Below are 19,628 nucleotides of genomic sequence, written 5' to 3'. Positions count from 1 at the left end.
TCTCCGTGGTGGAGTCTCTTGGGGTCGATTGGGAGTTGTGATGATGACGCCTCACGACATTTGATTTTTTCCATTTTCCTTAGCCACTCGAATTGAAATGTTAAAAGATGTTATGTTGTGGTTCACTCTTATGAACCAATGGTGTGGGTGCGGGGAAAGCACAATTTAAAATAACAGAAGGGAGTCGCCACCCAGGTTGTGAAGGGCCTAGAACCCCAAAATAGGTAGCCCAATTCTTGGTTAGAGGATAGGGCTACGATTGATTCCATATGATCTGGCCAGAGAATGGATAAGAGGTCATGTTACGGAGATGAAAGGTTTTACGCACCCACCTCTGCCCGGGGGAGTCGATCCTTCGTGTTAGATGCTTGGGTTCACAAATTATCTCTAAATAAGGTCTCATATAACAACATGCAAGGTTGATCTACTATCAAAATATCATGATCATGCATCATAAGACATTAAATGTGCAAACCAACATAAAATAATTGAAATTACCAAAATACCCTTAGTGGGCATAAAGGCATGAAATGCAAATAATGCCATATCTGATCATCACCATTGATCTGAATATGACTAAATGCATTAACAATAAATGTATGAGGTATTCCAAATATTAAAAGCGTATTCCAACTGAAAATGGTAAATATTATCAAAATACCCCTAGAGAACATACTTGCAGAGAATCATAGTTAAACATCTACAATGATATTAAACATGACTAAGTATGTTAGCAAAACATATATGAGATATTCCAAATATCTAAAGTGCAATCCAACTCAAAATGACAATAATTACCAAAATATCACTAGAGAGTAGAAATGCAGAAAGATCATATTTAAGTATCACCAATGATATTAAACATGATTAAATATGTTAACAAGACATATATGAGATATTCCAAATATCTAAAGTGTAATCCAACTCAAAATGGTAATAATTATCAAAATGCCACTAGAGGTCAAAATTGCAGAAAGATCAAATTTTAGCATCAACACTAATATTAAACATGACCAAACCTGTTAACAAGACGCATGAGATATTCCAAATTCTAAAGTGCAATCCAACTTGAAATAACAATTTACCAAAATGCCACTAGAGGGCAAAATTGCAAAAAAATATTTACATCACCATTCATATTTAAAGACATCACCTAAGTGCATATTATACATATCCCAGAGGCAAATGTTAACAAGACATATATATGAGATATTCCAAAGATCTAAAGTACAATCCAGCTCAGAATGGCAGTAATTACCAAAATGCCACTAAAGGGAAAAATTGTAAAAAATTCATGGAAATGGTGTTTTATGTGTCAAAACATGTGTTGCAATTATTAGGAGTCCTTCATGGGTCCTAAAAAAGTTTTGGTTGCAAAATGACTAAAATACCCCCAAGGGCAAAATAGTTAATGGGTGTCAAAACTGACACTCTGGAGGATTGTAAGGATCGAAAGTGATGTTGATCAACTTAAGATGTCCAGACATACTGAATAGTATTATTGGAATGGGATTTTGGGCCTTTAATTAGTATATTACCAAAATGCCCCCAAAGGGCATAAATGCAATGAGTACGGATGAAATCATTTTTGGGCATCACCATTGATTAAAAACTTGATTAAGATCCATTTATATGCACATAATGACGTTCCGAGTCTGACAGGGGGATCGAAAGTATTTTTAGAAAAGTCGGTGTCGTGACGGTACAGGGATCGATAGGTTTTTTAAGAAAACATGACGACGTAAGGGCCAAAAACTGAAATTCTGGAAGGACCAGAGTAAACTAGTAAGATTCTGTTAGATGCTAGAGTCATTTATTATAGAAAACTTTAATTTTGGAATGACCAGTGTAAGCAGTAAGATTTTGTCAAATGCCAGAGTCATTTATTTTAGAAAGATGTAATTCTGGAATGACCAGTGTAAAGGAGTAAGATTTTGTTAGTTGCCAAAGTCATTTATTTTGGAAAGCTGTAATTCTGGAATGACCAGTGTAAAACAGTAAGTTTCTGTCAGATGCTAGAGTCATTTATTCTAGAAAGCTGTAATTCTGGAATGACTAGTGTAAAACAGTATGATTCTGTTAGATGCCAGAGTTAATTATTTGAAATAAGGAAACACAAGTTTGTTTGACATACTCCAATAAAATATGGGCAACACTAAAATTGTCGACCTTTGCTCCAAGATTTTTTCAATGTTCTGATCTTACATTGACCTCTCCCACAATTACATTCTCTCCATTGATCCACCCACATGAAAAAATTATTATTGGGTGTATGATGATATACACTTTTAGTTTTAAAATACTGACCTAAAGATTAATACCAGATCTTTTTGCTTTCTCTTTCCCTCCCTTCCATTAGTAATAGTGTATTAATCTCACTACATGATTTTTTTTTTTGGTAAATAATCTCACTAAATGATAACACCAATTAAAATACTGATCTAAATATGATTATCAAGTTCTTCTTTTTGTTTTCTATTTCTCTCCCTTACTAGTACTGGACTAATCTAACCAAATGATAAACCCCCCAATGTACTAGGTTGAGCAACTGTTCAACATCAATAACCCAATGGACCAGGCTGAGTAATTGTTCAACATCAACAACCCAATGAACCAGGCTGAGCAACTCTTTAACATCAACTACGCATTGAATCTGTATGAATGTAAATTTGGGCAAGAACAACTATTCAACATCAACAACCCTATGAATCTGGCTGAGTTAAAACTTGGGGAAGAGCACCTGTCCAACATCAATTTCATTATAAGACAGAATCTATCTTCTATTAGTAGCACTTATAATGTTATAACATTCCTTTTGGCCCCTCTTTTGGTCAAATTGAGATCTGTTGTAGTTTGGAATCTACCCAGAGTTTGAAGGTGCTCTAATCACCTGATCTGGCATTACAGGAAATCTCCCTTTTCTGCCATTTTTAATTTTCTAGATTTGGTAATTATTTAATTAGTTACAACTCTCAAACCATAGATTGATTAGAATGTAATTATCAACAGAACAAATCTCAGTAGAAGCAACAAAATACATGTCCGTGAAAAAATAAACATAATTATCCAACCAATTAGGAAAAACCAAAATTCAGTCTTCAATAAATGTATATAAAGCAGAAAAAATTCATGAAAATACATAAAGATACACCCCTAAACCAAAAGGAAGAAAAGACCCAGAGCCACATTCAATAATCTTAATGAAGCAACAGAGCACCCGCCCCAATTCCACCAGAATGGCAAAATAAACCTAATAATCTAACCAAACAAAGAAAAGCAGAAACTCAATCATAAAAAAAAATGTAAATGAGAAAAAGCAGGTCATTCAAATCTTCCAATAATTAATCAAAATTTGTTCACATATCCTGTTTAAGACAAAAATGCTACTGTGAATGAATCCAAAACCCTGATTTCCGAACTTTAGATTCCTCAAATTGACAAAATAAAGACATCAATGTTTGTTAAAACTCTAAGCTCTAGTAGAGTGATTCCATTGATTCTATCAAATTTGACTAAAATCCTGAGCTTGGTGAAAAACCACCTGTTTTTTCATCCTCCTCTATCTCTCTTTGCACAAACTTGAGTTCAAGAGGGAGAGTGATAGGAGAGAGACTAGTGAAAGATTGGAGCAACAAAAGAGGATTTGGGAGAGACAACAAAGATAAAAGAAAGGGGAATTTTGTTGGAAAAGGAACTCGATTATGAATCAGATTCCGATTCCCACAAGGAAAACCCAGGGGTAATTTTGTAATTACCCCATTACTTAGTAATAGGATTTTGCATTATATATCGATATGGTGTGAAAACCCTAGCATAGACTCTCATAATATTATTGAGGTTTTCCATCTTCTCCAGTTTTCTTCTCTACCAGTCTGTGACCAAAACCCAAATTGATTGTGGAGGAGCTTGCATTCAAGGAAACGCAAAGCAGTATGTGTGCGTGGGACTCATTGTGAAAGGGCTAAGATCGTATGGAGGCTTGCGTTTTTGAAGTTTCAGGTAACGATCAAAACCCTAAATTTTCATTTTGAGTTTTGAATGTTTCTCCCATCGGTTGCAACGATTCCAATTCGCTTTTGCCGAATCGTACCCGCAATTCTAACAAATTTTTGGAATAGGGTTTCATCAGATGGTATGACCGTATGTGAGAGAGAGAGAGAGAGAGAGAGAGAGAGAGAGAGAGAGAGAGAGAGAGAGAGAGAGAGACCGAGATTACTTTCTAAGCTTGAGAAGTTCGGTGAGGATCCACGACACCTCTGGTTTGTCCTCTAGTTTCAATCGCAAGAGGAAGCTAGAGATGAGATTTCTCCTCTAGTTCAGTCACAAGAGGAGGTTGGAGATGCAAGATCTGAGCTCTGGTTCACTAGCTGGACATGAGACAAGATTGACAGCGTAAGACGCATGGAAATTGTGTTTCAGTCACTAGAGATGGTCATGTGAGATTCAACTCATCGCAAGAAACTTCATCGGGATTTTAGGGAACGATTTCACCTTAAAATGGTCTTGTGATGGAGATTCATTTACGTTTTTGGGACCACTTTTTGGGCCAGTTCGTTCTTGGGCACAAGAAAGCAGAACGATTTTACCAAATGTTAGTCTATAAATTATACGTCCTCTAGTTGAATCATATCGACTTACTTCGATTTTGATCCTAGGTCCTGGTAGTATCTGTATAAAACTACGTCGGATCTTTCCTAAAACATAACCTAGAATCAGACCTTCATTATCTAAACGAACCCGGAACATACCATTGTGAAGTGATTCAGTAATTAAACCTTCATGAATCCATTTTTGTTCTTTCAGGTACAACTCCGAGTTATGCAGAGTGGGAAGCTGAAAACCATCTTGTGATGTCTTCGCTTCTCAACTCTATGGAACCTACCATTAGCGATGCTCTACTGTTTACAAATACCGCTAAGGAGATATGGGACTCCGTGGTAGAGACTGACTCAGAACATGATAGAATATTTTATGTGAATATTTTCCTTAACTTAGTTTACAAATAGAGAGTGTATATATAGGTGATGCAATCCACAAGTTGGAAAGTCAATCACCCATAATACACAAACCATAAATAAGAGATTATAATGCCATGCATAGAAGATTGAGAGAGGATCATATGGGATTACAAGATTACAATGGATTGCAGTGCTATGTATGGAAGATTGAGAGAGGATCATGAGGATCATATGATGAAGATGGGAGCGTGCAAATCTTCAGCTTGTCCCTTAGAAAAGAAAATCATGCTGCGCCGAGGCCCTTGGTCATAATATCGGCAATTTGATCTTTTGTAGAGATAAACCGAACCTGAAGGTCACGTTTGGCTACTTTGTCACGAACAAAATGAAAATCGATTTCCACGTGCTTGGTGCGTGCTTGAAAAATGGGATTTGCCAATAGGTATGTGGTGCCGATGTTGTCACACCATAACACGAATGCCGTAGAAGTGGAAATACCAAGCTCACCAAAGAGAGCCTGGAGCCATGTAAGCTCAGCACAGGCATCTGCAAGGGCCTTGAATTCTGACTTGGTGGAGGACCGTGCAACTGTCTTCTGCTTCTTGGAGGCCCAAGAGATTAAGTTGTTTCCCATGTATATGGCATATCCACCAGTAGATTTGAGATCATCTGCATCCCCAGCCCAATCAACATCAGAAAAGGCCTGGAGATCATGAGAATTACACTGGCTAATACGTAGCCCATAAGCACCAATGTGTTTAAGGTAGCATAGTATACGCTTTACCATGGTCCAATGGTCCTCAGTAGGGTTATGCATGTACTGGCACACTCTATTTACAGAGAAAGCTACATCCGACCGTGTGAGAGTTATGTATTGCAGTGCCCCAACTATCGACCTGTATTTTGTTGGATCAAAAAATGGTGCACCCCCTTCTTTAGATGTTGTAAAATTGGTGGCCATTGGTGTGAGGACTGGCTTACAGTCTTGCAAGCCTGCCCTCTGAAGAAGATTAGTGATATACCGGGATTGAGACAATGTCAGTCCATCACGATGATATGTCGCCTCTACCCCTAAGAAGAAATTCAGGCGGCCCAGATCCTTGATGGAAAATTCAGATACAAACCCATTTAGTAGAGTCTCAACATGCTTGGGCTGACTGCCAGTAACCAAGATGTCGTCAACATACACTAGAACATAGGTGGTCGTCGGACCTTGTGTATAAATGAATAGTGACAGATTCGTTTATGATGATTGGAATCCAGACTGAATCAAGAACTGTGACAAATGACTGAACCAGGCACGTGGGGCCTGTTTGAGGCCATATAAAGACTTCAGCAATCGACATACATGATTGGGGCGACTGGCATCTATGAAACCCTGAGGTTGTGACATATAAACTTCTTCATTAAGAATGCCATGGAGGAAGGCGTTTTACACATCTAGTTGGCGAACACCCCATCCTTTACATACAACTAGGGTGAGTATTGTGCGAATTGTGGTGGGTTTGAAAATTGGGCTAAATGTTTCATCATAATCCAAGCCCTGCTGCTGGTGAAATCCCTTGGCTACAAGGCGTGCCTTGTACTGTTAAATAGACCCATTCGCCTTGCGTTTGATCCTGTATACCCACTTACAACCAACCAAATTTGCATTAGTAGGGGGGACTAATGACCATGTGCCATTTTTTAGGAGAGCTGCAAACTCATAAAACATAGCCTGACGTCATAGGGGGTCCTTCACAGCCTGAGTGTAACAGGTGGATTCAGTGGGTTCGGTGGTGAGTGGATTCGGTGGTTCTGGGGCTATGGGGGTAAAATGGGCATGGGGGGTGGTGGAGGGATCAGCATATAGCTTACTAAGGAGCGTGGAGGAGAAGATGGTGGGGTTGGGGTTGCTGATGGGGACAAACTAGGGGAGGGAGATGTGGTTTCGGTGGGTGTGATGGGTGTGGTAGGCCTGGTTAATTGATCATTGTGAGGATTTGGTGATGGTGGATCGGGTAGGATGGTGAGAGGTAGGGTGGTCCAAGATGGGGTTATAGAAGTGGGGAGGGGGGTCATATTGGTTTCACGAAAGGGAAAGCGGAGCTCATCAAAAAGCACATGTCATGCAATGTAAATGAGATGTGATCCAATATGCATGCAACAGCAGCCATGGTGATGGGGACTGTACCCAAGAAAGATGCAGGGAGCAGACCGAGGATCGATTTTGTGATTGTTGTAAGGGCATAGAAAAGGAAAACAAAGGCACCCAAAAACTTTGAGAAAGCTGTAGTCGGGTGGGTTAGATGTGAGAAATTGATAGGGAGAGAGATTGCCAAGAGTGGGAGTGGGCATCCTGTTAATGAGATAAACAGCTGTTTCAAAGGCATAATCCCAATAAAGTTGAGGGACCGAGGCCTGATGCATAAGGGTCAGCCCGGTCTCAACAATATGGTGATTACGCCTTTCAACGTTGCCCTGCTGTTCATGTGTGTGTGGGCAAGAAGTCCGATGGTGGATGCCAAGAGTGGCAAAGTAATTACGCAGTGAACGGAACTCTCCACCCCAATCAGTTTGCACATTTTTTATTGTGGTAGAGAATTGGCGTTCAACTAAGGCTTGAAATTGTTTAAACACAGAGAAGGCATCTGATTTGGCCTTAAGAGGGTAAAACCAAATATAGCAAGTATAATCATCCACAAAAAGTAAAAAATAACGGTTTCCTTCAGATGAAATAGTGAGAGAAGTGCCCCAAATATCACTAAAAATTAAAAACAATGGAGAACTGCTACGATTATTAGATTCACGAAGTGTCAAACAGCTTAATTTGCCCATTTGACAGGCTGAACATAAATGCGGAGACAAAGGTAACTTAATGTCCTTAACCATGAGGCGAAGGGAGCGGTCATGTGGGTGACCCAAACGTTGGTGCCAGTGATCATAAGTGGAAACCTGCGCAAGATTGGTGGAGGGAGGAAGTGGCGATGGAGATGGTAGATGATAGAGTCCGTCTCTGCCAGGCCCCATAAGAAGAATGCGATTGGAGATCGGATCCTTCACATGGAAATGAGTGGCATGAAATTCAAAGAAAACATTGTTGTCAGTAGCGAATTTATTTACAGAAAGTAAGGAATTTAACAGAGAGGGTACATGTAAAATATCAGAAAGAGAAAAAGAACGAGATGAAGAAGGAAGAAATGAAGTACCAATGTGAGAGATTGGAATAGAGTTACCATCGCCAATTGACAAACTGTGCTTACCATTGTAGGGCGCATATGAGGAGAGCGACTGCAAGTCAGGTGTTGCATGATGAGTGGCCCCAGTGTCCGGAATCCAAGATGCTAGGCTCGGGTTTCCATTGGGTGGAGGATTATGGCCATGTTGTGGTGGGTAATACGGTTGGGTTGGGTTGGGATTTGGATGGGTTTGGTTGTTGTGAGTATAGGGCTGTGGTGTGGGTAGTAATGGAGGGTTGGTGTGTGTAACATAGGCGGATGGAGAGGGAGTCTGAGTAGATGATTGGCCAATAGTCTTATTCTTGTAGTAGCAGGTGGGGGCTTGATGGTTTGTGTGCCCACAGATTGTGCAAGGGTTATGAGCATAGGCAATAGATCTGCCAAAACCACTGGGTCCAGTTGGGCGGCCACCACCACCCCTGCCCCATCCATGACCATTAGAAGTGCCATGGCCAAAGGACTGGGAAGGAGGGCCGCGATTGTACTGAGTCACATTTGCTGTAGCATTGGCAGCCGGGTCCACCATGGCCTGGCGAGACTGAAGTAGATATTCATGGCTGACCAGGAGGCCATGCATATCCGTGTAACTGATCGGCTCTTGTCGATCCATCATAGTTGGCACGAGTGGCTGAAACTCAGCGCGTAAAGCGTAAAAAATATGGAGATTGAGGTCCTCCGGTGGGAGGGGTTTGCCGGCAACACTTAAGTCATCAGAGAGAGCCTTGGCCCTACTCAAAAATTGTGTGACAGTCTCATCTGGCTTTTGAACAAGTTGTTGAAGTGCAGCATTAATGGATAAGATCCTTGGGGTAGAAGCATTACTATAGGCCGCATGGAGAGCGTCCCATATTTCCTTACTGGTTTCTTGGCCAACTGCAAGGGACATGACCTCATCTGATAGAGAAGAAATTAGGATACTCATGATCAAGGAGTCTTTTTCCTCCCATTGTTCAACCTGCGAAGCATCCTTGGGGCAGGGATTGGAGCTAGTGACATAGCCATAAAATCGCTGACCTTTGAGATATGGTACTATTTGGGTCTTCAAATACACATAATTCTTGGATGATAGTTTAATGGAGAGGATTTGTGAAAGACTAGGTGTAGGTGTAATAGTGGAGGAGAGAGTAGAAGAGCTTGGGGTGGAGGGGAGGAGAGCCCATGGTTTCCAAAGAAGAGAGAACGTGGGAAGAGTAGAAAAAAAAAAAAAGATTCTTTGCTCGTTGGAGCTGCTGGCTTATGATACCATGATAAGAATATTTTATGTGAATATTTTTCTTGACTTAGTTTACAAATAGAGAGTGTATATATAGGTGATGCAATCCACAAATTGGAAAGTCTATCACCCATAATACACAAACCATAAATAAGAGATTACAATGCCATGCATAGAAGATTGAGAGAGGATCATATGGGATTACAGGATTACAATGGATTGCAGTGCTATGTATGGAAGATTGAGAGAGGATCATGAGGGATTGGATAGGATTGCAATCAATGGAAAACAGGGAAAGAAAACGGTTATGATCATATGTGAGAGATATGATCTGATAGAACACAACAACATTGCTAGAGTTTATGAGCTGAAGCAGCTGAAGCAGTGTGAAAATGGGTCCTAATAGAATTTTTTGGGACCAAATTCTAAATATCATATACAATTGGTCATATAATCGCGGGTATATAGATTTTTTTTATCTAACAACTTTCATTATTTTTTTTTGTGACCAAGACACTCCCGGGCTTGAAAAACAGCTCCCGGGATTGATATCAAACCCACTCTTATTGTCTAGGCCAAGCCCCAAGCCAAAAGGCATTAGAATGTGAATCGTCTAGGGGTTTGGGCGGTGGAATTTGGATAGCCTTTTAGGCATCGTTTTCTTTGGTTTTTCTTTAGTACGGTGTGTGTCGTTCTAAAGAACTCACAAAAGAAAAGAAAACAAGAAAAAGAAAGAGAGAAGAAGAAGGAGAAAGAAGAGCAAAGAGGTTGGAATTGGTTTAGAAGCCTTGCTATTTCAACTACAATTTTGAGATCTCTTCAAAACAAGGAGATTTTGTGAGATTCGTGGTGTTTATGGTGAGAACTTGGTTTGGCTTCTTTTGAGGAAATTCCTTTTGTATTGTCTCCAATTGCTTGTAAATTTCAAGTTTGGGCAAAAACTTGAGTAAAACATTGTATTCCTATTTTTCTCATAGTGGATTGGTGCAAGATTTGCCCGGTGGTTTTTTCCATCTACATTGAAGGGTTTTCCACTTAAAAGATTCTTGGTGTTCATTATGTGATTTTTCTCTTACAATATTTTTTTGGTGAATAAATATATGGGTAAATTACAAGACACCTCCTGAAAATCGTAGGATACTCAATTCACCCCTAGCTTTTTGAAAATGCTCACCCATCCCCCTCTACAATAACAGTGATAATTTAAAATCTTAAATCAAATCAAAAAATGAAATGACATATTTACCCTTAATCCAAAAAAAATTTGTTGCTGCCCCGATTGGATGGTTTGAAAATGGTCATTTGGACGTTTCACGCGCATGGTTTTAAGAGTTGGTGTGGATTGGCCTGGCCGATTCATATAGGTATTGGTAGACTGATACCAATTCTTGATTTTTTATGGTGCAAATTCCAATTCCTTTTTTTGTGCTTTTTTTGCTTGGTAAACAAACAAATACCAATTCTTGATTAATCCCAGATCATTGGCAGTACGGACCAAGGTAAAAAGATAATAAAATCCAATGTTAATGAAAATCAGGGATAAAATCGATTGATTAAAACTGATGGAGATAAGTATCGACCGAAATCATAAGTGTTCAGCATGACTCGTGGCTGAGAAAAGTTTTAAGTTAGATTATCTGTCCTCATCTGGGCCCAATGGGGTGTTTCTTAGTTGCCTCAGACGCATTCATACAAGTCATCATTCTTAGAGAGACGCATTCCCCGCCACACCTTTTCTTCCCCACCTCCCACCTCAGTTCTCCCTCCCTTTTTCTGAAGGAGCTCTGGTAGCATGTGTGTGTGTGAGAGAGTGAAAAATGATGGTAGAAATTGGGTTCATTTCAATGGTGATATTGTGTATTTTGGTTGTATTATTGGGATGGAAGGTGTTGGAATGGATATGGTGGAGACCTAAGAAGCTGGAGAGGCTTCTCAAGGAACAAGGCATCGAAGTCACTCCATACAATTTACTGTTGGGTGACCTGAAAGAGAGCCAAAGGCTGTTCAAGGAAGCTCGGTCCAAACCCATGAACCTATCCCATCATATTGTTCCACGTGTCATGCCCTTTCATCTTCAAACCATACAGAACTACGGTATGTCTTCTTGGCTCCGATTATCTCTGAAAATAGATTTCAATCTCTGCTATCTTTTTCCACTAGACACGCTGGGTTGGTTATATGGAAGTTTTTTCTTCTTTTCTTTGGGTTTTGGGGGAGGGGAGAACAAGTGATTTGCTGATTTCTTAATTTAAAATTAAGAAAAGAAATAGTTGGTAGGATTAGTGAAGGACCTGGTTCTTTTGGGATAGCCCAAGGGTTGAAGCCTTAAAAGCAGATATACTCTACATTACTCTACATTTCATTCTCTTTTGTGTTCTTTTAATCCCTGAAAAAATATTTTATTTTCTATGGGTAAAAGAGAATTAATTGTTGATAATTGAAAATGCAGGTAAAAAATCTGCCTTTTGGTTTGGAACAAATCCAAGATTGTATATTATGGATCCTGAACTCATAAGGGATATTCTGAGCAACAAGTTTGGTGACTTTGCGAAGATCAAAGGAAATTCTCTCTCACGTTTTTTTGTGAGGGGACTTCTTGATTATGAGGGTGAGAAATGGGTCAAGCACAGAAGGATTATAAACCCTGCATTTCATATGGAAAAATTAAAGGTTACTTCTATATCTTTGACATTTCCTTTCTAATTCTTTTAAATGCATACAATGGAATAGGTTTACATCATTTTTACCAAAAAAAGAAAGAAAGAATAGGTTTACATCATTTCATTGGAAAAAGAGTGGTGGTTGTTTTGGGGGGAGGGGGGGGGGGGGAGAGAAAAGAAAGAAGAGAGGCAGAACTCCACCGCTGATAAGCCTAGGGATCTTTTAGAAATCCGCTGGTGTTTTCCTCCGCCAGACTGGGTAAAGCTCAATGTTGATGGCTACTCGTTGGGAAACCCTGGGAAGTTAGGTGCATGTGACGTTTTTCGAGATGATCAAGCCAGAGTGATCTTTTCATATAGAAAATTTCTGGGAATAAAATCAAACAGCGAGGCTGAATTCTTGGTGATAATTCAGGGAATGGTGTTTGTCAGGGATCTAAGGATTCAATATCTTTGGGTGCAATGTGATTCCAACTCAGTTTTCATTCTGTTATCCAAAGGCTAAGTTCCATGGTCTATGCGGTAAGAGTGGTTATCTTTGCAGTTGTTCCTCTCGTCTATTGAATGGAAAATTACTTACTGTTATAGGGAAGCAAACCCTGTTGTAGACTATCTGGCCAAATCTACTACAAAACTTGAGGTTTCTTCGACTATGATCACTTTCCCCTCCTTGGTTCTTCATGACCTTCAAATGGATGCGCAAGGTAGACCGAGGTTTCGGGTTTCCTAAGTTCTTTTCCTTTATCTCTTTGTTGATGTAGCATTCTAGTCCCATCCTGTTGATGGCATTGTCGGAGGTGGGAGGGACTAGTTCGATTTTGGCTTCTTAATTTCTACCCTGGTTTCTTGTCAGGGGCTGTGTTTTTGTTTTTGTACATTCTTTTTTTTTTTTCTCTTTCTAATACATATGATCCTTTAGCGAAAAAAAAGAACTACAATTTTCTTTCCAGGATTTAAAATCCCACTTTACTTATTGGTACATTACTGTGATAGCTTTTCCATGCTATTGTGATACTGATAGATTGAATCTTCTTCTTCCTTGTTAATTGTTAAAGAGCATGTTATCGGCATTTTATACAAGCACTAATGAGATGATCAGCAAATGGGAGAAACTGATTACATCAGAAGGGTCTTTTGAATTGGATGTCTGGCCAGAACTCCAAAATTTAACAGGGGATGTCATATCTAGGGCGGCATTTGGTAGCTCCTACGAAGAAGGTAAACGGATATTCAAGTTGCAAGATGAACAAGCAGAGCTATTCGTGCAATCTTTTCAGACTGCTTTCATCCCTGGTTTTAGGTACAATTCAGCATTCTTATCTAATCTAATTCAGTTAGTTTCTACATTTTCTAGATGAATTGATGACTTCAAGTTTATCACATTGTTATGAACAAAATAGTAAATGTATTCAGTAAGTATAAAAGGGCGTACTCAGTGCAAGATGCTCCCGTCACTGTGAGGTCTGGGGAGGATCATACCATATACAGCCTTACCCCTGTTTTTGCAGAGAGGCTGTTTCCAGACCCAAACCAGTGACCACTTGGTCACAATGGAGCAACCTTACCGTTGCACCAAAGCCCACCCTCTATGAATTTGTGAAGTATGACAACAATAAATCATAAATCACGAGAAAATCTAAAAGCAATAATTATTATAAAATTTCAATTCTTTCCCTCACCAATGCTATCTATGTTCAGTTTGCTACCTACGAAAAGGAACAAAAGAATGAAAGAAATTGACAGAGAAGTACGAGCCCTTTTAATGGACATCATCAACAAAAGACAGAAGGCTATGAAGGTTGTGAATGCTAACAACGATGACTTGTTAGACTTGTTAGGCTTGTTACTTGAATCCAACAGCAAAGAAATTCAGGAAAATAAAAGCAAGAATAACGCCGGAATGACCATCGAGGATGTCATCCAAGAGTGTAAACTGTTCTACTTTGCAGGTCAGGAAACCACATCTGTTCTGCTTGTTTGGACGATGGTTGTATTAAGTATGCATTCAGACTGGCAAGTGCGAGCGAGGGAAGAAGTCTTCCAAATATTTGGGAAGAATACACCGAATTTTGATGGACTAAGCCAACTCAAAATTGTAAGGATTTGCTTTCCCATCAGTCTTAGATAATTTAGAATAATATCTTTTCTAAACTTTCTTCCCCTTTCTTAATCCTCCATTTCAGGTTAACATGATTCTGTATGAGGTTCTTAGGTTATATCCACCCGTGCTACAGCTTAATCGGTGTACATACAAGAACATAAAACTAGGAGAATTATCTCTGCCCCCTGGAACACAACTAATGTTACCTATAGTCCTTGTTCACCGTGATCATGAGGTATGGGGTGAAGATGCAGAAGAATTCAAACCAGAGAGATTTGCTGAAGGAATCTCAAATGCTACAAAGAATCAAGTCTCATTTTTCCCATTTGGTTGGGGGCCTCGAATATGTATTGGACAGAACTTCGCGATGATAGAAGCAAAGATGGCTTTAGCAATGATTCTACAAAGATTTGCATTTGAACTTTCTCCATACTATGCTCATGCTCCTACCACTGTAATAACTCTTCATCCACAATATGGTGCTCAAATCATATTACATAATCTGTAGAATAATCTTCATCACTATCATCATTTCTTGGTGATCGATTGTTAGACACTTTTATTGTAAATACAGTTAAATGTGTTTTTATTGAAACTCTATTGTTAGCAACATAAGGAAGAATATAGGTGTCTGATTCGGTGTTTTTTGGAGAGATTAATTTACCTCACAATCTTCAGCAGATTTCTCGAAAGGATGCTAGTGGTCTTCCGGTGCTAAGATTGTAACTTTATATTTGATTGGGTCTGGCTTGGAGCTCTTTCTTTGAGTGATCGAGTGTTTTCTTGTCTGGTTATCTTTTGTACTCCATTGGGCTTTGGTTAGGCGGGAATGCCCCCCTTTGTATTCATCTTCTTTATTGTCGTTCTATTTTAATAAAATCTTAGGGGCTGCCTCAGGTCATAGATAATATTCGGGTTAAAAAAAAAAAAAAAAAGGAACAATATAGTTTAATTAGTTAGTAGTTTGTTAATGTTAAACGGTGCTGTTCCACACACAGCCCAGTGTGTGGGCACAGGTACATGTTCAGTCACAACACCGGTTAGGGGTATATAGTGTGAACTGGGGCCCTCTTGTAATTGGAATTGTTATTCTAATAAAGTACTTTTTGTTTAACATTTTATTGAAATACCATAAGAAGCAACCTATCAGTGGACGCCCACCAGCACATGATAATGCAAATGATTTATTTTCCTTTTTTCTGTTGAAAATGCTAATTTCACATGCTGATAGACCACAGGTGTCATATAAATATTTTTTGGTCAACAAGGCAACAACCATTCAATTCAAAGAGAAACATGGAAAACCTTGCCAAGCGAGAGCAGCCCATTGGAATGCCTTTTATGTATGGATATGACAGGGAATGAACATGCATGCGCATGGTAAGTTTACAAAATCACTTGAGCGAGCATGGAATTAATGAAAAACATTTTTCATGGTTTTTTTAATGTCATCTTTTTTGGATTTTTTACTTATGATATTACCAATATGCCTTTAATGTGAAGAAATGCAAAAATATCATGCATGTTGACATAAAACAAATTAAAGGGAATTGTCCTAATGATGTGAAAACGCTACGGAATATCCACTAATTTTATTGGATTGAGAAAACATTTTTTTCTATTTTTCTAGCAGTGAACATGTGCATGAGAGGAAAAAGTGGGAATGCATTTTTAGAAAATGACATGAATATTTTTTAAAACGCACAAAAATATTCTTGATGAGCCTACATGTTGTTTTGTCATATACAAACAATGTGATGGCCGAAATTCATCATGGACATGTCATAGTGATTTTATGATGTATATTTACCCTATTTTATAGAAAATATGAGATATATTAAATAAATTCATTTAAAATAATAATACATAGTTTGCATATGCAATGACATACTAATCGGCATAGTTGGAAAATCGGGTTTTGACTGGGGTGAGTCGCCCGAGTCTAGTCAAAATTTTGAAATTCTGATCAAGAGTCGTGTAGACTAGGCCAGGGTAAAAAATGAAGAGACTAGGCCATAAATTGTCCGAGTCAAATAAGACTCGGTATTTATTTACCCGAGTCATGATAAAATAGATGAGTTTAGTCATTTTTAAAAAAATTATAAAACTAGTTCACTTAGAAACGGAGTTAAGTAAATAATAAATCCATGATCTAAAACAATAAGAAAGCCTCAATTCCTCAACTCATTCTCTTGTTCAATGGTATAAACTCAAAATGCATTGATATTTGATTACTTGAATTTTTTTTTTCTAGAATTTTTCTGTATTTTTAGATTTTTTACTAATTTATACATATTTATTACATTATAAAATAAAAAAACGTGACTCGTCTTGACTGGGTTTGACAAGGCCGAGTCACCAGATTTTACTAGAAGACGAGTCGAGTCAGAAAACCTGGTTTTCCAACAATGCTAATCTATGGGATATGCTAGGTATATGACGACAAACCATAAAAACAGCAAGTTCACATTGATTTTTATATTTCCTTATTTTTTTGCATTAAAACAAAAAAATGACATATTTGTCCTAGGAGGGATGGGAAGCATACATAACATGACACATACATGGAAAGCAGTGGCTATTGAGCTTACAAAATCAAACATGCTAAAGGAACATCCCATATTTTTTTTGAGGAATTATCTGCATTTTTGGCATATATTATAATTTATGAAGTGCCAAAATAGGGCAAAAAGGGAAAAAAATTTGAACCCCGAAAAATATCAGCGGACATTAAGTACAGTGCGGATACATGTTGCATAAAATTTGAACACAACAGCTATTTTTAAGAATCATTATATTCAAAACAACCTATTTTCATTGAGAAAAATTAAAATCTCCAAAAATTAAGGAAATTATTCTTGAAGCATGGGAGTGTCTTAGCCAAGTGCAAGGACACTAGAACGGCTAGAATTTGTTGCTGGAATCCACCAAACGCCACTCTAAGTTGGGTTGCTCCAAATGGTAAAATGAGCAAACTAAGGTTCTATTGCGGGTGAAAACCTCTGATGCCCGGTTCGCCCACGGATGAGCTTGCAAAAACCAAGCGATGAGCACAAGAGAGCCGGTGTGGCTCCGGCCAAGGACTCTCCGACGCTCAAGTCAGGTCTCCAATGCAACAGCGTAATTGCGTAGTGAAAGCCAAATGAGGAATGGTGCTCCATACCTGGGTATTTATAGAGTGAGGATGAGATGAGGCGGTTGGGAGAGTCCTAGTATGGTAGGAGTCATTCTTTTGGAAGGTTCTCTTGCATAGAGCGGACTGGAGAGCTATTTTTGGGGTCGGGCTCTTATTAAGGTAAGAGTCCATGTAAAGTGTGATTGCGTATTGCGCTGGGATCGTGGCTCGATCCTTATCCCGTGATTCTTGGGATGTGCTGACGCGGCCCCGCGATCCTCGGTGGGGCGCTATGGTAGCTTCTGTGGAGGAGGGCTCGGCCTAGGAGGTCTGCCTAGTAGGTCGGTCTTGGTAGTCGGCCTGAGAGGTGGTCCTGTTAGGTCGATCTCGACAGTCAGCTCGGCTTAGGCTGTCCTGTGTATGCTCGGTCAAGAGTTTATGGCTGACTTGTGTGAGCTCGGCTCTGTTAGGTGACCTATTGGAGATCGGGTCGGCCCGGTTTCTTGCTTAGCTCAATTCGCTCCTCGGACTGAGGTCAGGTCGGCCATATGGCAGCCTCTGATAGGTGGGGTGTTTTATGCTGCATCACAGGCCCCCCCACTCATCAGGGGTCGGCTCGGCACTGATGAGTGAAGTTTCCAGGTCTGCTTGTCTGGAAGATTTTTGCGGTCGAGCTGAGCTTATTTTTTGCCGTGGATTTGACGTTGCACGGTCTGACGGTTAGGCGTCAGTGCCACATCAGCAGAGTCATTATGGCAGGCTCAGGAATTCGAAACGTCCTTTGATCTGGGCCGTTGAATTATGCTGAGATCTGCTCGGCCGTTGGATCAGTTCAACCCAGGAGTTATAAATAGACGACTCCTAACTATTCATTCTTCATTGCTCTAAGTTATTGACTTCTCGCAAGCTCGGATTCTTCAGCTCTGTAGCGCTCGGTGCTTACTAGTTCGTGATCAGCTCGGCCTTTGCTTCGTCCGTACTCAGCTCACCCTCAGCTCTTCTTCAACCAGTATGTCTTCTCCGTCCAGTATGTCAGTTGGTAGTAGTCTCATGGGTGAGCTGTTCGTCGGGGCGGCAGAGGGCGCGAGTCCTAGCCGAGAGCTCCCCGCTCGTTCTCCCACCATAGACTTGTTGGGCTCGACTTCGGATGAGCCCGATGTAGTAGAGCCTCGTCAGGCCGAGGTGGCCGAGCCTCCGTTGCTCCTGGAGTTCTACCACGTGGCCCAGCTAATTGCCACGGACCGAGCCGAGAACTCTGGGTCGTCCTCATCTGATGAGGAGTCAAGTGAGGGAGATTCTTTCGAAGTGGGGGTTGGTTCGGTCAGCTCGTCCGTTGACACCCCTGAGCTCGAAGAAGGGAGTGTCGGCACCGTTCTGAGCACAATCACGGATGCCGACCTCGACTATCTGAGGACCACCTATGCCATCCCCGAGGACATTCAGCTTTGAGCTCCTAACCCAGGGAAGATGGCCTGCTACATCAGGCCCGGCGAGGTGGCTTTGTACGAGCTGCCCTTCAAGTATGCGTTCAGGCTCCCCATTCTCGGCCTGGTGGACCAGATCTTGGACCATTTCCATCTGTCCCTGGGTCAACTGGTGCCGAACTCTTGGCTGGCCGTGTACGGCTTATATGCCTTGTTTTACGAGATGGGCCGAGGCGCAAGCGTGGCGCTTTTCTCTCGGCTCTTCTTCTTGAAGAAGTCTCCAGAAAAGGGGTGGTATTATTTCAGCCGCCAATCTGGGAAGAGTGCGTCCCTGGGCGGCCACAAGTTCTTGGTCGGCACGCCGAGCTTCAACAAGCATTGGAAGCCCTGCTTTTTCTTTGCTTCGATCCCAAACAGCCCTCTCCGAGCCGAGTGGAAGGAGATCCATTTGAATTATGTCAACAGGGTACTATCCCTGACCGAGAATGAGCTGACCTCGCTTGACTTGATTCCCCCAGCGTCCGCCCCTCGATGTCCTCCAGCTTCAGGACGAGGGGTTTCTTCAGAGGTGGCATATGACCCCTGGTAGGAGCCCGAGGCGAGCCCATCTCTGTTGCCCGAGCTGGCCCCTTGACTTAGTCTTCTTTTCTTTTTCGATTTATTTTTGATGTTTGGTTTCTCTTGCAGTGGTTGGCCATATTCCCCCTATGGACACCGCTCGGCAAAGGGTCGAGACCCTTGCGGACCGAAAGAAGAAAAATGCTGAGAAGAAGTCCCGGGGCGAGTCCTCCAAGGCCCCCAAGGGCAAGGCCGTGATGCCGGGTCCGTCAGACGCTGTGGTCGGCCTTGAGGCCGAGAAGAGTACGGGCCCAACGAGGTCTCCGAGGAAAGGGAAGGGCCGAAAAGGCGAGAGGAGCCCGCCTAAAGATACCAAGCGTC

At 40.7% G+C, this 19,628-nt stretch overlaps 1 protein-coding gene across 6 annotated transcripts in view; it reads left to right on the top strand.

The window, feature by feature from the left end:
- The window catches only part of LOC122639699 (cytochrome P450 CYP72A219-like), a 99,885-nt gene that overhangs the window by 9,120 nt on the left and 71,137 nt on the right, over positions 1-19,628 (top strand). The window contains exons 1-5 of one of the 6 annotated variants that reach the window (XM_043832603.1): positions 11,172-11,483; positions 11,839-12,059; positions 13,105-13,349; positions 13,748-14,144; positions 14,233-14,675. The exons of 2 other annotated variants lie outside the window; for them this stretch is intronic. In XM_043832603.1, coding sequence (XP_043688538.1) covers positions 11,207-11,483; positions 11,839-12,059; positions 13,105-13,349; positions 13,748-14,144; positions 14,233-14,658 — 1,566 coding nt within the window. In that variant the 5' untranslated portion in view covers positions 11,172-11,206 and the 3' untranslated portion in view covers positions 14,659-14,675. Of the gene's footprint in view, positions 1-11,171; positions 11,484-11,838; positions 12,060-13,104; positions 13,350-13,747; positions 14,145-14,232; positions 14,676-19,628 lie in introns of those variants that run through there. 3 more of the 6 variants (XM_043832607.1, XM_043832608.1, XM_043832605.1) reach the window with 3 other exon arrangements.

This window comes from Telopea speciosissima, chromosome 9 (genome assembly GCF_018873765.1).
Source record: "Telopea speciosissima isolate NSW1024214 ecotype Mountain lineage chromosome 9, Tspe_v1, whole genome shotgun sequence".
Taxonomy (NCBI): Eukaryota; Viridiplantae; Streptophyta; class Magnoliopsida; order Proteales; family Proteaceae; genus Telopea; species Telopea speciosissima.
Note: the sequence above shows the minus strand (reverse complement) of the source record. Positions and strands in the feature narration are given on the sequence as shown.